At 44.7% G+C, this 21,960-nt stretch overlaps 1 protein-coding gene across 1 annotated transcript in view; it reads left to right on the top strand.

Annotated features, from left to right (window-relative positions):
- dnah5l (dynein, axonemal, heavy chain 5 like) overlaps positions 1-21,960 on the top strand; it is a 60,585-nt gene that overhangs the window by 4,578 nt on the left and 34,047 nt on the right. The window contains exons 11-30 of the mRNA XM_084940351.1: positions 284-435; positions 2,106-2,313; positions 5,297-5,384; positions 5,487-5,610; positions 5,780-5,967; positions 6,157-6,249; positions 6,344-6,447; positions 7,134-7,230; positions 7,340-7,420; positions 8,675-8,929; positions 9,375-9,524; positions 9,602-9,720; positions 9,842-9,978; positions 10,053-10,215; positions 10,579-10,690; positions 11,422-11,550; positions 11,955-12,154; positions 12,313-12,466; positions 12,545-12,655; positions 12,748-12,903. Of these exons, the coding sequence (XP_084796477.1) occupies positions 284-435; positions 2,106-2,313; positions 5,297-5,384; positions 5,487-5,610; positions 5,780-5,967; positions 6,157-6,249; positions 6,344-6,447; positions 7,134-7,230; positions 7,340-7,420; positions 8,675-8,929; positions 9,375-9,524; positions 9,602-9,720; positions 9,842-9,978; positions 10,053-10,215; positions 10,579-10,690; positions 11,422-11,550; positions 11,955-12,154; positions 12,313-12,466; positions 12,545-12,655; positions 12,748-12,903 (2,821 nt within the window). The remainder of the gene's footprint in view (positions 1-283; positions 436-2,105; positions 2,314-5,296; positions 5,385-5,486; positions 5,611-5,779; positions 5,968-6,156; positions 6,250-6,343; positions 6,448-7,133; positions 7,231-7,339; positions 7,421-8,674; positions 8,930-9,374; positions 9,525-9,601; positions 9,721-9,841; positions 9,979-10,052; positions 10,216-10,578; positions 10,691-11,421; positions 11,551-11,954; positions 12,155-12,312; positions 12,467-12,544; positions 12,656-12,747; positions 12,904-21,960) is intronic.

Genomic DNA, 21,960 nt, shown 5'->3' with positions numbered 1-21,960 from the left:
AGCAGCTGTTCACTCCAGATGTAGGCGCGTCAGCAGCTCATTCTGTGATGTTCTCACTCAAATTCATCACATGAATGTCTTTTCTTTGGTTTGTAGTTTTTGTTGTTACTTCACTCTGTGCTGGATAGAAAAGCTCACAGAAACAAGGCGCTTGTTCTTGATTAAACAACATCATGATTTATTTTCTCTGCGACGTTACTCTTCTCGTCTCAGACTCTTGTCTTCATCTCTTCTTCACTTTGGTAAACTTGTGTTTTCTTTGATGGTGCTGACTCTGGTCCAGACTGCTGGAGATGCTCCAGGACTACAGCTCTGTGGTGGGCAGGGTCCCGCCTCTCCTCCTCCCCATCATGCAGCCCTTCATTGGCCGTGTGGAGGCAGCTCTCTCCCCTGGGCTCACCTCACTGTCCTGGACTGCCCTCAACACTGAGCGGTGTAAGGACGGACAGCTTCCCGTCTCATTGTTGTTGTGCTAATATACAAAGAAAGGACATCAGATTTACAGGGAGTGCAGAATTATTAGGCAAATGAGTATTTTGTCCACATCATCCTCTTCATGCATGTTGTCTTACTCCAAGCTGTATAGGCTCGAAAGCCTACTACCAATTAAGCATATTAGGTGATGTGCATCTCTGTAATGAGAAGGGGTGTGGTCTAATGACATCAACACCCTATATCAGGTGTGCATAATTATTAGGCAACTTCCTTTCCTTTGTCAAAACGGGTCAAAAGAAGGACTTGACAGGCTCAGAAAAGTCAAAAATAGTGAGATATCTTGCAGAGGGATGCAGCAGTCTCAAAATTGCAAAGCTTCTGAAGCGTGATCATCGAACAATCAAGCGTTTCATTCAAAATAGTCAACAGGGTCGCAAGAAGCGTGTGGAAAAACCAAGGCGCAAAATAACTGCCCATGAACTGAGAAAAGTCAAGCGTGCAGCTGCCAAGATGCCACTTGCCACCAGTTTGGCCATATTTCAGAGCTGCAACATCACTGGAGTGCCCAAAAGCACAAGGTGTGCAATACTCAGAGACATGGCCAAGGTAAGAAAGGCTGAAAGACGACCACCACTGAACAAGACACACAAGCTGAAACGTCAAGACTGGGCCAAGAAATATCTCAAGACTGGTTTTTCTAAGGTTTTATGGACTGATGAAATGAGAGTGAGTCTTGATGGGCCAGATGGATGGGCCCGTGGCTGGATTGGTAAAGGGCAGAGAGCTCCAGTCCGACTCAGACGCCAGCAAGGTGGAGGTGGAGTACTGGTTTGGGCTGGTATCATCAAAGATGAGCTTGTGGGGCCTTTTCGGGTTGAGGATGGAGTCAAGCTCAACTCCCAGTCCTACTGCCAGTTTCTGGAAGACACCTTCTTCAAGCAGTGGTACAGGAAGAAGTCTGCATCCTTCAAGAAAAACATGATTTTCATGCAGGACAATGCTCCATCACACGCGTCCAAGTACTCCACAGCGTGGCTGGCAAGAAAGGGTATAAAAGAAGAAAAACTAATGACATGGCCTCCTTGTTCACCTGATCTGAACCCCATTGAGAACCTGTGGTCCATCATCAAATGTGAGATTTACAAGGAGGGAAAACAGTACACCTCTCTGAACAGTGTCTGGGAGGCTGTGGTTGCTGCTGCACGCAGTGTTGATGGTGAACAGATCAAAACACTGACAGAATCCATGGATGGCAGGCGTTTGAGTGTCCTTGCAAAGAAAGGTGGCTATATTGGTCGCTGATTTGTTTTTGTTTTGTTTTTGAATGTCAGAAATGTATATTTGTGAATGTGGAGATGTTATATTGGTTTCACTGGTAAAAATAAATCATTGAAATGGGTATATATTTGTTTTTTGTTAAGTTGCCTAATAATTATGCACAGTAATAGTCACCTGCACACACAGAAATCCCCCTAAAATAGCTAAAACTAAAAACAAACTAAAAACTACTTCCAAAAACATTCAGCTTTGATATTAATGAGTTTTTTGGGTTCATTGAGAACATGGTTGTTGTTCAATAATAAAATTATTCCTCAAAAATACAACTTGCCTAATAATTCTGCACTCCCTGTATAAGCATTCGATAATGATTCCCTTCCACTCTGTGTCAGTCCTGCAGAATGTGTATGTGGCTCTCAAAGACCTGGACCTGGTGGCCAAAATGGCAACAGACCTGTTGGACTGTCGCATCGGCCGGCTGCTTGGGGCCATGTCGTCCTGCCGTCTGCTGGTCCTTCCTGAAGACTCGTCTGTGTCGGCGCAGGACCTCCTGCTACAGACAGGAAGCTTGGTCCAAAATGCTGCTGTCACCCTGAGCTGGTAACACTGACAGCAACACTGACAGCAACACTGACAGTAACACTGACAGTACCACTGACAGCAACACTGACAGCAACACTGACAGTAACACTGACAGCAACACTGACAGTAACACTAACAGCAACATTGACAGTAACACTAACAGCAACACTGACAGCAACACTGACAGTAACACTAACAGCAACACTGACAGTAACACTGACAGTAACACTGACAGCAACACTGACAGTAACACTGACAGCAACACTGACAGCAACACTGACAGTAACACTGACAGTAACACTGACAGCAACACTAACAGTAACACTAACAGCAACACTGACAGTAACACTGACAGCAACACTGACAGTAACACTAACAGCAACACTGACAGCAACACTAACAGTAACACTGACAGTAACACTGACAGCAACACTAACAGTAACACTAACAGCAACACTGACAGTAACACTAACAGCAACACTAACAGTAACACTAACAGCAACACTGACAGTAACACTAACAGTAACACTGACAGTAACACTGACAGCAACACTAACAGCAACACTAACAGCAACACTGACAGTAACACTAACAGTAACACTAACAGTAACACTGACAGTAACACTGACAGCAACACTAACAGTAACACTAACAGCAACACTGACAGTAACACTGACAGCAACACTGACAGTAACACTAACAGCAACACTGACAGCAACACTAACAGTAACACTAACAGTAACACTGACAGTAACACTGACAGCAACACTAACAGTAACACTAACAGCAACACTGACAGTAACACTGACAGTAACACTAACAGCAACACTAACAGTAACACTAACAGCAACACTGACAGTAACACTAACAGTAACACTAACAGTAACACTGACAGTAACACTGACAGCAACACTAACAGCAACACTAACAGTAACACTGACAGTAACACTAACAGTAACACTGACAGCAACACTAACAGCAACACTAACAGCAACACTAACAGTAACACTGACAGTAACACTGACAGCAACACTAACAGCAACACTGACAGTAACACTAACAGTAACACTGACAGCAACACTAACAGCAACACTGACAGTAACACTGACAGTAACACTAACAGCAACACTAACAGTAACACTAACAGTAACACTGACAGTAACACTAACAGTAACACTAACAGTAACACTGACAGTAACACTGACAGCAACACTAACAGCAACACTAACAGTAACACTGACAGTAACACTAACAGTAACACTGACAGCAACACTAACAGCAACACTAACAGCAACACTAACAGTAACACTGACAGTAACACTGACAGCAACACTGACAGCAACACTGACAGTAACACTAACAGTAACACTGACAGCAACACTGACAGCAACACTGACAGTAACATTGACAGTAACACTGACAGTAACATTGACAGTAACACTGACAGCAACACTGACAGTAACACTAACAGCAACACTGACAGTAACACTGACAGCAACACTGACAGTAACACTGACAGTAACACAGACAGTAACACTGACAGCAACACTGACAGCAACACTAACAGTAACACTGACAGTAACACTAACAGTAACACTAACAGCAACACTGACAGTAACACTGACAGCAACACTGACAGTAACACTGACAGTAACACTAACAGTAACACTAACAGCAACACTGACAGCAACACTAACAGCAACACTAACAGTAACACTGACAGTAACACTAACAGTAACACTGACAGCAACACTAACAGCAACACTGACAGCAACACTAACAGTAACACAGACAGTAACACTGACAGCAACACTAACAGTAACACTAACAGTAACACTGACAGCAACACTAACAGTAACAGTAACACTAACAGAAACACTGACAGCAACACTGACAGCAACACTAACAGCAACACTAACAGTAACACAGACAGTAACACTGACAGCAACACTAACAGTAACACTAACAGCAACACTAACAGTAACACTAACAGCAACACTGACAGTAACACTAACAGCAACACTAACAGTAACACTGACAGCAACACTAACAGCAACACCAACAGTAACACTGACAGTAACACTAACAGTAACACTGACAGCAACACTAACAGCAACACTAACAGTAACACTAACAGTAACACTGACAGCAACACTAACAGCAACACTAACAGTAACACTGACAGTAACACTAACAGTAACACTGACAGCAACACTAACAGCAACACTGACAGCAACACTAACAGTAACACTGAGAGCAACACTGACAGTAACACTGACAGCAACACTGACACGTGAAAGGCTGCATTTATACAACATGAGTCACAGTTCTACAGCTGTGTCGAGCCGCTCACCCACTGCTGTAAATATCCAGCTGTTAGACTGTGACACAGAAAAATAAAGAACTTGGTGATGATAAACTCAGAGGAAAGACTCCCACAAACAAATGAAAGCAACAAGCAGAAGTTCAGCTGTAGCAAAACCCATATTTACATATATTAATCATCAGGCTCAGCAGCAGATGTGAGATCACAAGTAAAGTGAATATGACAATATTCAGACACAAAACTGTGACTTCTGTGATGTTTGTGATGGTTTCTCTTTACTGACATGAGGTTAGTGCATCACACAGATACCTGCCTATTACTGCTCAGTAGCCAATCCTGGAGCTCAACCTTGATGGACGGTGTGTTGCCACAGCAACCTCACAGCAGTCGTATTGTTGGTCAGATAATGTCATTAAAAATGCTCCAAAAGGCTCCAACAGTACAGACGTGGTCCAGAGGTCCAGTTCAGGGACTCCAAAGAGGCCACGCCCCTTATGATGTCAACTTTAAACCTTAATGATCTTTAGACGCCAAACAGTTTGTATCAGGCTGTAAACATGTTTAACATCGGAGTCTATGGGGACTGAGTCAGTGCTGCCTCTGCTGGACGTTAGAGGAACTGCAGATTTGGTCCTGCTGGTCTGTGTGTGTCCATCACACTGTGTCTGTGTGCAGGCAGAGTCAGCAGGTGGAGAGATACGTGTACGAACTGATCGAGGAGCTGAAGAGGAAGATGAAGACTGTGGAGACTGTTAATCTCCAGGTCACACACACACACGCACGCACTCAGATGCACACACACACACACACACACACACACACGCACATACACACACACTCATTCATCTCTGCTCGTCGTCCTCAGGGGTCTTTTAAGTGTCTCCATCCAGACTCCAAACATCAGACTCGCTGTCTGTCATGTCTCCCTTGTCGTTTCTACAACCTGATTGGTCAGCTCTGTTACCGCAGCACTGAAGCTCTGGTCAAAGGTCAGCCTCCCTTTCTACCACGTCTCCTTGTGTCCTGTTTTTTCCTTCCTGCCATCGTACTCTTCTTCTTCTGTCCTCCTTCGTCCTTCTGTTCAGTCTGAACTTCCAGAGAAACACATTTGCTCTGTTTTACTTACAAGCCGCCTGAGCTTGGACTGTTTCCTCTCAGCCACCAGATCCTCTCTGGAGGCCCTGAGGAGGAGACTTCATGTCTCCAAAAAACAGCCACACTTTTCCTCCTCCTTGGTGTCTTCCTCCAGCGGTGCCCAGCCAGCTCCTCCTCCACCTCTCCTCACAACCTCCATCCAGCTTGCAATCCCCAACATGGTCCTCAGACCCAGTCTGGATGACATTCAGGTATTTGTGTCCAGCTGAGCAGATTTGACCCTCAGTAACATTTTGGAAGTTCTCATGTGTCGGCAGGTCCACCGTCTGGTTTCACAGCAGGACGTCACACAGGACTGGCCTTGTAGTTAATGTCATGTTCATGCACCTGCCAGTCACTGCTGTCAGTTACCCAGCCTGTGTGTCCTTCTCACGTCTCAGTCTGTGGTGAATAAGCTGGTGGGCGTCGTGCTGTCTGTGACCAAAGACGTCCCTCTGTGGACTTACTCTCACCTGCAGTACAAACAGCAGCAGGTACGCTCATCTGACTCATCCTGCTTTAAAATCACCTGATAGCAGGCAGCCAATCGCACTCCAGCTTCATCCCGCCCCTCTTTCTGTTTCTCAGGCGGAGCAGGCGGCGGGTCGTAGTGGAGGAGAGGACGTGGCAGTGAAGCCAGTGGTGCTGCGAGCGCTGGACAGACAGCTGGCTGAACACAAAGACATCAGCAGGTCAGTAAAACAGCAGAGACACGACAGGATGTTTCTCTGGCTGAGACGCTGTGGATACGCAGAGATGATAAATGGCCTGCATTTGTATAGCGCTTTACTCAGTCCCTAAGGACCCCAAAGCGCTTTACACTACATTCAGTCATCCACCCATTCACACACACATTCACGGCAGCTACATTGTAGCCACAGCTGCCCTGGGGCGCACTGACAGAGGCGAGGCTGCCGGACACTGGCGCCACCGGGCCCTCTGACCACCACCAGTAGGCAACGGGTGAAGTGTCTAAGGACATTTGGCATGCAGCCAGGAGGCAGCCTGGGATCGAACCACCGGCCTTCTGATTAGTGGCTGACCTGCTCTGCCACCTGAGCTACAGCCACCCTTAGATGCACAATCAGACCTGCAGCTGACGTCCTTTGACTGAAACACACAGAGTGGGTCCTGTGGAGAAAAGTTCTGCAGTCCTTGCACAAACTCTCAAAGTGACCTGCGACAAATTCAGATGGTGCACAGAGGCTCAGCGGTTAGTGCTGCTGCACCACTGTAGGAGGGTCCTGGGCTTGAACCTGGACAGTGTTAGAGTGTCTGTGTCCTCAGTGCTGCCTGATCAGTTTCACATGTTCATCACGTGATCACATGACAGTCAGCCCATCAGTGCATGTTCTGATGATGATGATGTTTGGAGCAGGTTGGTGATGCAGCTCAGCTCCATCGTGTCACACCTGAAAGCTCAGGCTGCTGAAACCCTGAATGACCTCGGCCACTTCTCCACCCTGTGGAACCAGGTGTGTGTGTGTGTTTGTGTGTGTGTGTGTGTGTGTGTGTGTGTGTGTGTGTGTGTGTTCAGGTTGATCTTAGTGTTGTTGAGCTGCACTAACAGCTGGCTGTGTTTAGGACCCAGAGGAGCAGGTGCAGGCCTTCCTGCAGTCCGACCCCTCCCTGACGGAGTTCAGCGCTCAGATCTGCTTCTACTCTGTGAGTCTATTTCCTGTTACAGACACACTACTGAACATCGCCGTGCATTTACAGCTTATTATGTTTTTACCTGAGTTATAAGTAAACACACAAAATCAAACAAGGAAACAAAAGAAAACAGCAGTCTGGGGTCATTAAAGGGCAGCTGGAGGAAAAAACATTCAGAAATTAAAGTCATAAATGTTCAAAATAAAATTGTTTTCACTTTTTAAAATGTTTCTATTCCCAAGAAAAATGTAATTTATCGTGTAATTCATTCTCAATAAACATTGGACAGTCCTGCAGTTGCAGTTCAGTGGTTGTGCAGCAGGGGGCGCTGGTTAGTTTAGTTTCCACAGAGCCATCATTGCTAATTAGGGCTGGGTATCGTCACTGATTTCTAGAATCGATTCGATTCAATTCTATTTGAATCGGGGAAATTTAGCCTCAGACAGTCAGAAATATTATAATTCAGATCATGCATCAGTACATTTACATATTTTTATATCTATAAAAAGAAACCTGACACTTGCTAGACTTTATCAAAGGTGTGAGCATCACAGCAGAGGCCTTTGTGTCAAAGCAACTGAGAATAAAACCTAGAAAAACATGAAGGTGATTTTCCTGTTCTGGGATTTTATAAAAATATTCTGCAGTAGATCAAAAATGAAAGAAACCATGAATCAACACATGAACGTTACCTGATGCTGCTGAAGTGAAGCAGAGCCAAGTTACAGAGGTTTGATTGGAGACACAGCTGAGCGTTTGCAATTTTGCATCATTTTAAACAGTTTAAATTTGTTCAGTATTGAGGGCGTAAACACAAAGCTCGACCCGCCGAAACATCAGAATCAGCGAGCTGTCGGCTTTCAGCCCCGACCGTGTCCGTGCCGTCGGTGAGAAAGTCACATCTCACTGATTCTGATGCGTCGGCGGGTCGAGCTTTGTGTTTACGTCTCTGTGCAGAATCCGTGTTCCTGCTCTCATTTACTGTTTTAGCTGTTTGGTGGTTGTTGAAATTTTGTGAGGTTTAACCTGAGATTCTGGCGTTTCAGGCAAAATAAATGTAAATAGAAAAATCGATTCAGGATTTTAATGAATCGAAATCACGTTATCCAAGCCAGAATCGATTTTAATCGATAAATCGATTATCAAAACCCACCGCTATTGCTAATGTGTCAGAGCTGAAAGAAAATGACCCTCATGTCCTTTAGAGCAGCTGATTTTGACCATACGTGTAGTGGATTTACCCATGATGCCTTGCTGTGCCTGCAGAGGCTGGAGGAGCAGATTTCGGAGCTCCCTGCGTTTTACACAGCGGGTTCGATCCTGTTGGACACCGACCAGCTGAAGCGTTCGCTCACTCACGAGTGTCGCTCCTGGAAACGAGCTTTCGGCGCCGCTCTGAACCGCCGAGCGTCCGCCGACATGAACGACATCCTGTCGTTCGTGGACGCGCTCACGAAGCGTCTGCAGCGTCCAATCTCAGACCTGGATGATGTCAGAGCAGCCATGACTGCACTCAGAGAGGTGAGCCAGCATCTGATTGGCTGTGTGTTACGTCTGCACCTCCTCTTTTTCTTTCAATTCTTCTTTCAGCCCAATAATCAAAAAATGATCCAGTTTTTCTTTTAGATTCTGATTAATTTATTTGTTCATAAACGTACAGCTGCTGATGTCTGGCACTGCCAAAACAAATATATAAAAATGAAATTAGCCAATTGAATAAATATCTCTTTCTTTAATTGCACTAAAATACTATAAAATCTATTTTATGCATCAATTATTTCATAAAATTAAAATTTCTGTCTTTCTTTAATTTTGGCACTTTCAGGCCTCCGTACTTTCTTCACATTCAGTCATATTTTCTTTCTTCAGCTGTTTTTTCTCTCAGTCCTTCATGTAACGACCCACAGAGTAGAATTCATTCATGAGCTCCTCCCCTCACTCATTCCTCTCCTGCTCACTGTTGGAGGTTCGGGAGGCGGAGTTTCGCATCGACGCCACCATCGGGCCGCTGGAGGAATCCTTCGCCCTGCTCAACAGACACGAGCTGCTCTACGGTGACGGGAACGGCGAGCGCGTGGACGGCCTGATGTACGCCTGGAAAAACCTCACTGACCTGGTGAGTCAGAGGGAGGGGCGTCATGTGACAGGTGCAGGGATGCAGGTGTGTGTTATGTGTGTGTGTTGTGGCTTCAGGTGGTGCAGACCCAGAACACTCTGGTGCAGATTCAGGCCAGTATGAAGACAGACCTGCTGTCTGCAGTGCAGAGCCTCCAGAGCCAGGCTCAGAGCTTCTGCACCGACTACAACCAAAGGTACGCACACCTCAGAGAGGCACCTGCTCCAGGTGGGCGGAGCCATCCACATATCCATACTATCAGCCCGCCCTGAACCTGGGCGACATACTGATAATATCATTGATTATGATAAATGCAGGGGCCCGGGGGTGGAGGGCGTGGCCCCGGCTGAAGCCAGCGAGCGGCTGCAGAGTTTTCAGGCCGAGTTCGATCAGCTGTGGAGGAAGTACACCACCTGCTCAGGTGGAGAGGAGCTGTTCGGGCTGCCTGTGAACGGTACGACTGAGCGACTCGCCCGCCCACTTCCTGTTTGTCTGCCTCCTTCCTCACCGGCCGTCTCCTCCCCGCAGAGTATCCGGAGCTGCAGAGGATCCGGAGGGAGCTCTCCCTGCTGTCCAAACTCTACAGTCTGTACAGCTCGGTCACCGACAGCGTCGCCGGCTACTACGACATCCTGTGGGCCGACCTCAACATCGAGAAGATCAGCGCGGAGCTGCAGGACTTCCAGAACAGGTGCAGCTCATTAAGGCTTCAGCAGGACGTTCATGCCTCCACCTCACGTGTTCCCAAACAGACACATGTTACTTTACTGATCAATGAAAGCATCCTGACCTCTGACCTCACAGCACAGCCGCTCAGCTTCAGTTTGGATGTTAAATCTGTCATTAACGTTCTTAATGCCAAAGCTGAAACACATCAAACTGGATATGTGAGCGTTTCAGTTCAGCTCGTGTCTTCAGTGGCTCACAGTTTGAGAAGCAGCAGGATAGATGAAAACAGTCTGAGATTAGGAAACAAATGAATCTTGTTTATTGGCATTGATTGTTAAATATGTCGTTCACACGCAGAGATGAAGTTTTGAAGTCTTTTTTTCAGGATCAGGAAGCTCCCAAAGGCCCTGAAGGAGTGGCAGGCCTTCAGAGATCTGAAGAAAACCATCGATGACTTCACAGAGACGTGTCCTCTGCTCTACATGATGGCCAACAAGGTGCCAGAAACATTTCACTGTGAAGCACATATACCAGCAACGTCCATCTGCAGGCATTTACACAGCAGCACACAGGCGTGAGAGGAGGAGCTGGGGTGGAGTCCAGTTTCAGGGCGGTGCGCTGATAAGACAAGCAGCTGTGGGCAGGATGGATGTGTGAAAGGAAATCAGCTGTGCTGGGAGCTTGATTTCATCACCTGCCTGAACCTCTGATTGAAGTTACTTATGCAGCCGACTGCAGAGCAGCTACACAGAAATGTTAGAACGTGTCGTGGAATTACACAAACGTTTGAGTAATAAAATACTTTTTAAAGGAAGGAAAAACAGGAAACTAAGAAACTGCACCAACGTTTGTGGAACAGCTTCATTGGTGGACTGATGGATTTTGGATGTGGCCTTCAGCGGGGGTGCGGTGTCACGTCCTGCAGCTACCACAGTGGAAAGACAACAGACGCCGTGACATCGGCCACGGGCAGCAGTGAGGCTACATGTGCACATAAGGCTAGTTAGAGAGACGGAGGACAGACGGGTGACACAGGTGTAGACGGGCAGGAGAAAAGGAAGCAAAAGTACAGAAGACTATCAAAATAAAACAGGAAGTGACAGGGCCAAAGACAACTAACACAGAGACCGAGATTTCACAATAAGATACAGGGTACACAACAAACGTGAAATATTTTCATGTATGTTGAAAGTACATAATAATAATGTGTAATAACTGTGTGGCTCAGGCGATGCTGCACAGACACTGGACTCGTCTCAGCGATGTGACCGGTCACAGCTTCCAGGTGGACTCTGACAGTTTGTGCCTGAGAAACATTATAGAGGCTCCGCTGCTGAAACACAGAGAGGACATCGAGGTGAGTCTGAAAACACTGCACATGTAAACTGACCAGCCTAAACACACAGGCACACACACACACACACACACACACACACACACACACACACACACACACACACACACACACACACACGCACACACAGAAATCTGAAATGTGCAAAGTTAGAAATGAACCTGGAAATGCAGCATGTGAAAGTCCCTGTAAACCACTCTTACCTGAATTCATAAAACCCTAAAATACTGGATCAGTCCTAAAACTCCAGATTAAGATTACAGGTGAAAAATATTTCTGAAACTTTCATCTGAGCTGATTTTTTAAGAAAATGTATAAAATTCAAAGAAGAAAGAAAAACAGTTTTAATCCTGAAAGTTTATTAAAGCTTCTTTAATGTGAGAACGTGTTTTATCCGTGTGAACCAGGACATTTGCATCAGCGCGGTGAAGGAGCGCGACATCGAGGCCAAGCTGAAGGACGTGGTGGCCGAGTGGAGCAGCCACACGCTCAGCTTCGCCACCTTCAGGAGCAGAGGAGAACTGCTGCTGAAAGGAGCCGAGACCGCAGAGAAAATCTCCATGATGGAGGACAGCCTGATGGTGCTGACGTCCCTGCTGAGCAACAGGTGAGGAGACGAGGGCAGAGGAGGTGAGGAGACGAGAGGAGGAAGGAAGGCAAAGACGTCTCAGAGTCAGAAAGCAAGAAAAACATGAGAGGCAGGAAAGAAAAGAAGGAATGCTGTTTGTGCATGCAGGGTTACACCTGTGGCTCTTTGCTCCGCAGGTACAACGCTCCGTTCAAGCCCTCCATCCAGCTGTGGGTTCAGAAACTCTCCAACACCTCAGAGATCATCGAGAAGTGGCTGTCGGTTCAAAACCTCTGGATCTACCTTGAAGCGGTGTTTGTGGGTGGAGACATCGCCAAGCAGCTGCCTCAGGTAGGAGCAAACACTAAGACTTTAATTTGATCTTTTTTCTTTCATATTTAAGTGAAGTCTGAGTTTTAATCCCTGCAGGAGGCCAAACGTTTCCAGAACATCGACAAGTCGTGGCTGAGGATCATGCAGCGAGCGCACGAGGTTCCCAACGTGGTGCAGTGCTGCGTGGGAGACGAGATGCTCAGCCAGGTGCGGCCCACGTGCCTCTGAGCAACACTCTGCCATGAGGGTAAAATACGAATGCTTGATTCACATCAGCTCCATCTGTCCTCCTCCTGCAGCTGCTCCCTCACCTGCTGGAGCAGTTGGAGCTCTGTCAGAAGTCTCTGTCCGGTTACCTGGAGAAGAAACGGTTGGTGTTCCCTCGTTTTTTCTTCGTGTCCGACCCCGCCCTGCTGGAGATTCTGGGCCAAGCCTCTGACTCACACACTATACAGGTGACACACTATACAGGTGACACACAATACAGGTGACACACAATACAGGTGACACACAATACAGGTGACACATTATACAGGTGACACACAATACAGGTGAAACACAATACAGGTGACACATTATACAGGTGACACACAATACAGGTGACACACTATACAGGTGACACACAATACAGGTGACACACAATACAGGTGACACACTATACAGGTGACAGATTATACAGGTGACACACTATACAGGTGACACACTATACAGGTGACACATTATACAGGTGACACACTATACAGGTGACACATTATACAGGTGACAGATTATACAGGTGACACACTATACAGGTGACACGTTATACAGGTGACACATTATACAGGTGACACATTATACAGGTGACACACTATACAGGTGACAGACTATACAGGTGACACATTATACAGGTGACACACTATACAGGTGACACATTATACAGGTGACACACTATACAGGTGACACATTATACAGGTGACACATTATACAGGTGACACACTATACAGGTGACACATTATACAGGTGACACACTATACAGGTGACACATTATACAGGTGACACATTATACAGGTGACACACAATACAGGTGACACACTATACAGGTGACACACAATACAGGTGACACACTATACAGGTGACACATTATACAGGTGACACACTATACAGGTGACACATTATACAGGTGACACACTATACAGGTGACAGATTATACAGGTGACACACAATACAGGTGACACACTATACAGGTGACACACTATACAGGTGACACATTATACAGGTGACACACTATACAGGTGACACACTATACAGGTGACACACAATACAGGTGATACATTATACAGGTGACACACTATACAGGTGACACACAATACAGGTGACACATTATACAGGTGACACACTATACAGGTGACACATTATACAGGTGACAAGTTATACAGGTGACGCGTTATACAGGTGACACATTATACAGGTGACAAGTTATACAGGTGACGCGTTATACAGGTGACACATTATACAGGTGACACATTATACAGGTGACAAGTTATACAGGTGACGCGTTATACAGGTGACACACTATACAGGTGACACGTTATACAGGTGACACGTTATACAGGTGACACACAATACAGGTGACACACAATACAGGTGACACACTATACAGGTGACACATTATACAGGTGACACACTATACAGGTGACACACTATACAGGTGACACACTATACAGGTGACAAGTTATACAGGTGACGCGTTATACAGGTGACACACTATACAGGTGACACGTTATACAGGTGACACGTTATACAGGTGACACATTATACAGGTGACACATTATACAGGTGACACATTATACAGGTGACGCGTTATACAGGTGACACACCATACAGGTGACACATTATACAGGTGACACGTTATACAGGTGACACATTATACAGGTGACAAGTTATACAGGTGACGCGTTATACAGGTGACACGCTATACAGGTGACACGTTATACAGGTGACACACAATACAGGTGACACACAATACAGGTGACACACTATACAGGTGACACACTATACAGGTGACACACTATACAGGTGACAAGTTATACAGGTGACGCGTTATACAGGTGACACACTATACAGGTGACACGTTATACAGGTGACACGTTATACAGGTGACACACAATACAGGTGACACACAATACAGGTGACACACTATACAGGTGACACACTATACAGGTGACACATTATACAGGTGACACACTATACAGGTGACACATTATACAGGTGACACACTATACAGGTGACAGATTATACAGGTGACACACAATACAGGTGACACACTATACAGGTGACACATTATACAGGTGACACACAATACAGGTGACACAATATACAGGTGACACATTATACAGGTGACACACTATACAGGTGACACGTTATACAGGTGACACACAATACAGGTGACACACTATACAGGTGACACACAATACAGGTGACACAATATACAGGTGACACATTATACAGGTGACACACTATACAGGTGACACGTTATACAGGTGACACACTATACAGGTGACACACTATACAGGTGACACATTATACAGGTGACACACTATACAGGTGACACGTTATACAGGTGACACATTATACAGGTGACACACTATACAGGTGACACACAATACAGGTGACAAACAATACAGGTGACACACTATAGAGGTGACACACAATACAGGTGACACAATATACAGGTGACACATTATAGAGGTGACAGATTATACAGGTGACACACTATACAGGTGACACATTATACAGGTGACACACTATACAGGTGACACACTATACAGGTGACACACAATACAGGTGACACATTATACAGGTGACACACTATACAGGTGACACACTATACAGGTGACACATTATACAGGTGACACACTATACAGGTGACACACTATACAGGTGACACACAATACAGGTGACACATTATACAGGTGACACACTATACAGGTGACACACAATACAGGTGACACATTATACAGGTGACACACTATACAGGTGACACATTATACAGGTGAAAAGTTATACAGGTGACGCGTTATACAGGTGACACATTATACAGGTGACAAGTTATACAGGTGACGCGTTATACAGGTGACACATTATACAGGTGACACGTTATACAGGTGACAAGTTATACAGGTGACGCGTTATACAGGTGACACACTATACAGGTGACACGTTATACAGGTGACACGTTATACAGGTGACACACAATACAGGTGACACACAATACAGGTGACACACTATACAGGTGACACATTATACAGGTGACACACTATACAGGTGACACACTATACAGGTGACAAGTTATACAGGTGACGCGTTATACAGGTGACACACTATACAGGTGACACGTTATACAGGTGACACGTTATACAGGTGACACATTATACAGGTGACACATTATACAGGTGACGCGTTATACAGGTGACACACTATACAGGTGACACATTATACAGGTGACACGTTATACAGGTGACACATTATACAGGTGACACATTATACAGGTGACAAGTTATACAGGTGACGCGTTATACAGGTGACACACTATACAGGTGACACGTTATACAGGTGACACGTTATACAGGTGACACACAATACAGGTGACACACAATACAGGTGACACACTATACAGGTGACACATTATACAGGTGACACACTATACAGGTGACACACTATACAGGTGACACACTATACAGGTGACAAGTTATACAGGTGACGCGTTATACAGGTGACACACTATACAGGTGACACGTTATACAGGTGACACGTTATACAGGTGACACACAATACAGGTGACACACAATACAGGTGACACACTATACAGGTGACACACTATACAGGTGACACATTATACAGGTGACACATTATACAGGTGACACACTATACAGGTGACACATTATACAGGTGACACATTATACAGGTGACACACTATACAGGTGACAGATTATACAGGTGACACACAATACAGGTGACACACTATACAGGTGACACATTATACAGGTGACACACAATACAGGTGACACAATATACAGGTGACACATTATACAGGTGACACACTATACAGGTGACACGTTATACAGGTGACACACAATACAGGTGACACACTATACAGGTGATACACAATACAGGTGACACAATATACAGGTGACACATTATACAGGTGACACACTATACAGGTGACACGTTATACAGGTGACACACTATACAGGTGACACACTATACAGGTGACACATTATACAGGTGACACACTATACAGGTGACACGTTATACAGGTGACACATTATACAGGTGACACACTATACAGGTGACAGATTATACAGGTGACACACAATACAGGTGACACACTATAGAGGTGACACACAATACAGGTGACACAATATACAGGTGACACATTATACAGGTGACAGATTATACAGGTGACACACTATACAGGTGACACACTCTACAGGTGACACACTATACAGGTGACACGTTATACAGGTGACACACAATACAGGTGACACACTATACAGGTGACACACAATACAGGTGACACAATATACAGGTGACACATTATACAGGTGACACACTATACAGGTGACACACTATACAGGTGACACGTTATACAGGTGACACACTATACAGGTGACACACTCTACAGGTGACACATTATACAGGTGACACACTATACAGGTGACACGTTATACAGGTGACACATTATACAGGTGACACACTATACAGGTGACAGATTATACAGGTGACACACAATACAGGTGACACACTATACAGGTGACACACAATACAGGTGACACAATATACAGGTGACACATTATACAGGTGACAGATTATACAGGTGACACACTATACAGGTGACACACTATACAGGTGACACGTTATACAGGTGACACACAATACAGGTGACACACTATACAGGTGACACACAATACAGGTGACACAATATACAGGTGACACATTATACAGGTGACACACTATACAGGTGACACACTATACAGGTGACACGTCATACAGGTGACACATTATACAGGTGACACACTATACAGGTGACAGATTATACAGGTGACACACAATACAGGTGACATACTATACAGGTGACACACAATACAGGTGACACAATATACAGGTGACACATTATACAGGTGACACATTATACAGGTGACAGATTATACAGGTGACACACAATACAGGTGACACACTATACAGGTGACACACAATACAGGTGACACAATATACAGGTGACACACAATACAGGTGACACACTATACAGGTGACACACAATGCAGGTGACACAATATACAGGTGACACACAATACAGGTGACACACAATACAGGTGACACACTATACAGGTGACACGTTATACAGGTGACACATTATACAGGTGACAGACTATACAGGTGACAGATTATACAGGTGACACACTATAGAGGTGACACACAATACAGGTGACACAATATACAGGTGACACATTATACAGGTGACAGATTATACAGGTGACACACTATACAGGTGACACGTTATACAGGTGACACACTATACAGGTGACACATTATACAGGTGACACACTATACAGGTGACACACAATACAGGTGACACATTATACAGGTGACACACTATACAGGTGACACACAATACAGGTGACACATTATACAGGTGACACACTATACAGGTGACACATTATACAGGTGACAAGTTATACAGGTGACGCGTTATACAGGTGACACATTATACAGGTGACAAGTTATACAGGTGACGCGTTATACAGGTGACACATTATACAGGTGACACATTATACAGGTGACAAGTTATACAGGTGACGCGTTATACAGGTGACACACTATACAGGTGACACGTTATACAGGTGACACGTTATACAGGTGACACACAATACAGGTGACACACAATACAGGTGACACACTATACAGGTGACACATTATACAGGTGACACACTATACAGGTGACACACTATACAGGTGACACACTATACAGGTGACAAGTTATACAGGTGACGCGTTATACAGGTGACACACTATACAGGTGACACGTTATACAGGTGACACGTTATACAGGTGACACATTATACAGGTGACACATTATACAGGTGACACACTATACAGGTGACGCGTTATACAGGTGACACACTATACAGGTGACACATTATACAGGTGACACGTTATACAGGTGACACATTATACAGGTGACACATTATACAGGTGACAAGTTATACAGGTGACGCGTTATACAGGTGACACACTATACAGGTGACACGTTATACAGGTGACACGTTATACAGGTGACACACAATACAGGTGACACACAATACAGGTGACACACTATACAGGTGACACATTATACAGGTGACACACTATACAGGTGACACACTATACAGGTGACAAGTTATACAGGTGACGCGTTATACAGGTGACACACTATACAGGTGACACGTTATACAGGTGACACGTTATACAGGTGACACACAATACAGGTGACACACAATACAGGTGACACACTATACAGGTGACACACTATACAGGTGACACATTATACAGGTGACACACTATACAGGTGACACATTATACAGGTGACACATTATACAGGTGACACACTATACAGGTGACAGATTATACAGGTGACACACAATACAGGTGACACACTATACAGGTGACACATTATACAGGTGACACACAATACAGGTGACACAATATACAGGTGACACATTATACAGGTGACACACTATACAGGTGACACGTTATACAGGTAACACACAATACAGGTAACACACTATACAGGTGACACACAATACAGGTGACACAATATACAGGTGACACATTATACAGGTGACACACTATACAGGTGACACGTTATACAGGTGACACACTATACAGGTGACACATTATACAGGTGACACACTATACAGGTGACACGTTATACAGGTGACACATTATACAGGTGACACACTATACAGGTGACAGATTATACAGGTGACACACAATACAGGTGACACACTATAGAGGTGACACACAATACAGGTGACACAATATACAGGTGACACATTATACAGGTGTCAGATTATACAGGTGACACACTATACAGGTGACACGTTATACAGGTGACACACTATACAGGTGACACACTCTACAGGTTACACACTATACAGGTGACACGTTATACAGCTGACACACAATACAGGTGACACACTATACAGGTGACACACAATACAGGTGACACAATATACAGGTGACACATTATACAGGTGACACACTATACAGGTGACACACTATACAGGTGACACGTTATACAGGTGACACACTATACAGGTGACACACTCTACAGGTGACACATTATACAGGTGACACACTATACAGGTGACACGTTATACAGGTGACACATTATACAGGTGACACACTATACAGGTGACAGATTATACAGGTGACACACAATACAGGTGACACACTATACAGGTGACACACAATACAGGTGACACAATATACAGGTGACACATTATACAGGTGACAGATTATACAGGTGACACACTATACAGGTGACACACTATACAGGTGACACGTTATACAGGTGACACACAATACAGGTGACACACTATACAGGTGACACACAATACAGGTGACACAATATACAGGTGACACATTATACAGGTGACACACTATACAGGTGACACACTATACAGGTGACACGTCATACAGGTGACACATTATACAGGTGACACACTATACAGGTGACAGATTATACAGGTGACACACAATACAGGTGACATACTATACAGGTGACACACAATACAGGTGACACAATATACAGGTGACACATTATACAGGTGACACATTATACAGGTGACAGATTATACAGGTGACACACAATACAGGTGACACACTATACAGGTGACACACAATACAGGTGACACAATATACAGGTGACACACAATACAGGTGACACACTATACAGGTGACACACAATACAGGTGACACAATATACAGGTGACACACAATACAGGTGACACACAATACAGGTGACACACTATACAGGTGACACACTATACAGGTGACACACAATACAGGTGATACATTATACAGGTGACACACTATACAGGTGACACACAATACAGGTGACACATTATACAGGTGACACACTATACAGGTGACACATTATACAGGTGACAAGTTATACAGGTGACGCGTTATACAGGTGACACATTATACAGGTGACAAGTTATACAGGTGACGCGTTATACAGGTGACACATTATACAGGTGACACATTATACAGGTGACAAGTTATACAGGTGACGCGTTATACAGGTGACACACTATACAGGTGACACGTTATACAGGTGACACGTTATACAGGTGACACACAATACAGGTGACACACAATACAGGTGACACACTATACAGGTGACACATTATACAGGTGACACACTATACAGGTGACACACTATACAGGTGACACACTATACAGGTGACAAGTTATACAGGTGACGCGTTATACAGGTGACACACTATACAGGTGACACGTTATACAGGTGACACGTTATACAGGTGACACATTATACAGGTGACGCGTTATACAGGTGACACACCATACAGGTGACACATTATACAGGTGACACGTTATACAGGTGACACATTATACAGGTGACAAGTTATACAGGTGACGCGTTATACAGGTGACACACTATACAGGTGACACGTTATACAGGTGACACACAATACAGGTGACACACAATACAGGTGACACACTATACAGGTGACACACTATACAGGTGACACACTATACAGGTGACAAGTTATACAGGTGACGCGTTATACAGGTGACACACTATACAGGTGACACGTTATACAGGTGACACGTTATACAGGTGACACACAATACAGGTGACACACTATACAGGTGACACACTATACAGGTGACACATTATACAGGTGACACACTATACAGGTGACACATTATACAGGTGACACACTATACAGGTGACAGATTATACAGGTGACACACAATACAGGTGACACACTATACAGGTGACACATTATACAGGTGACACACAATACAGGTGACACAATATACAGGTGACACATTATACAGGTGACACACTATACAGGTGACACGTTATACAGGTGACACACAATACAGGTGACACACTATACAGGTGACACACAATACAGGTGACACAATATACAGGTGACACATTATACAGGTGACACACTATACAGGTGACACGTTATACAGGTGACACACTATACAGGTGACACACTATACAGGTGACACATTATACAGGTGACACACTATACAGGTGACACGTTATACAGGTGACACATTATACAGGTGACACACTATACAGGTGACAGATTATACAGGTGACAAACAATACAGGTGACAGACTATACAGGTGACACACAATACAGGTGACACAATATACAGGTGACACATTATAGAGGTGACAGATTATACAGGTGACACACTATACAGGTGACACATTATACAGG

Source organism: Perissodus microlepis, chromosome 9 (genome assembly GCF_051167445.1).
Source record: "Perissodus microlepis isolate ML-2025 ecotype Zambia chromosome 9, ASM5116744v1, whole genome shotgun sequence".
NCBI classification, from domain to species: domain Eukaryota; kingdom Metazoa; phylum Chordata; class Actinopteri; order Cichliformes; family Cichlidae; genus Perissodus; species Perissodus microlepis.
This window is presented reverse-complemented; position numbering and strand designations above follow the sequence as displayed.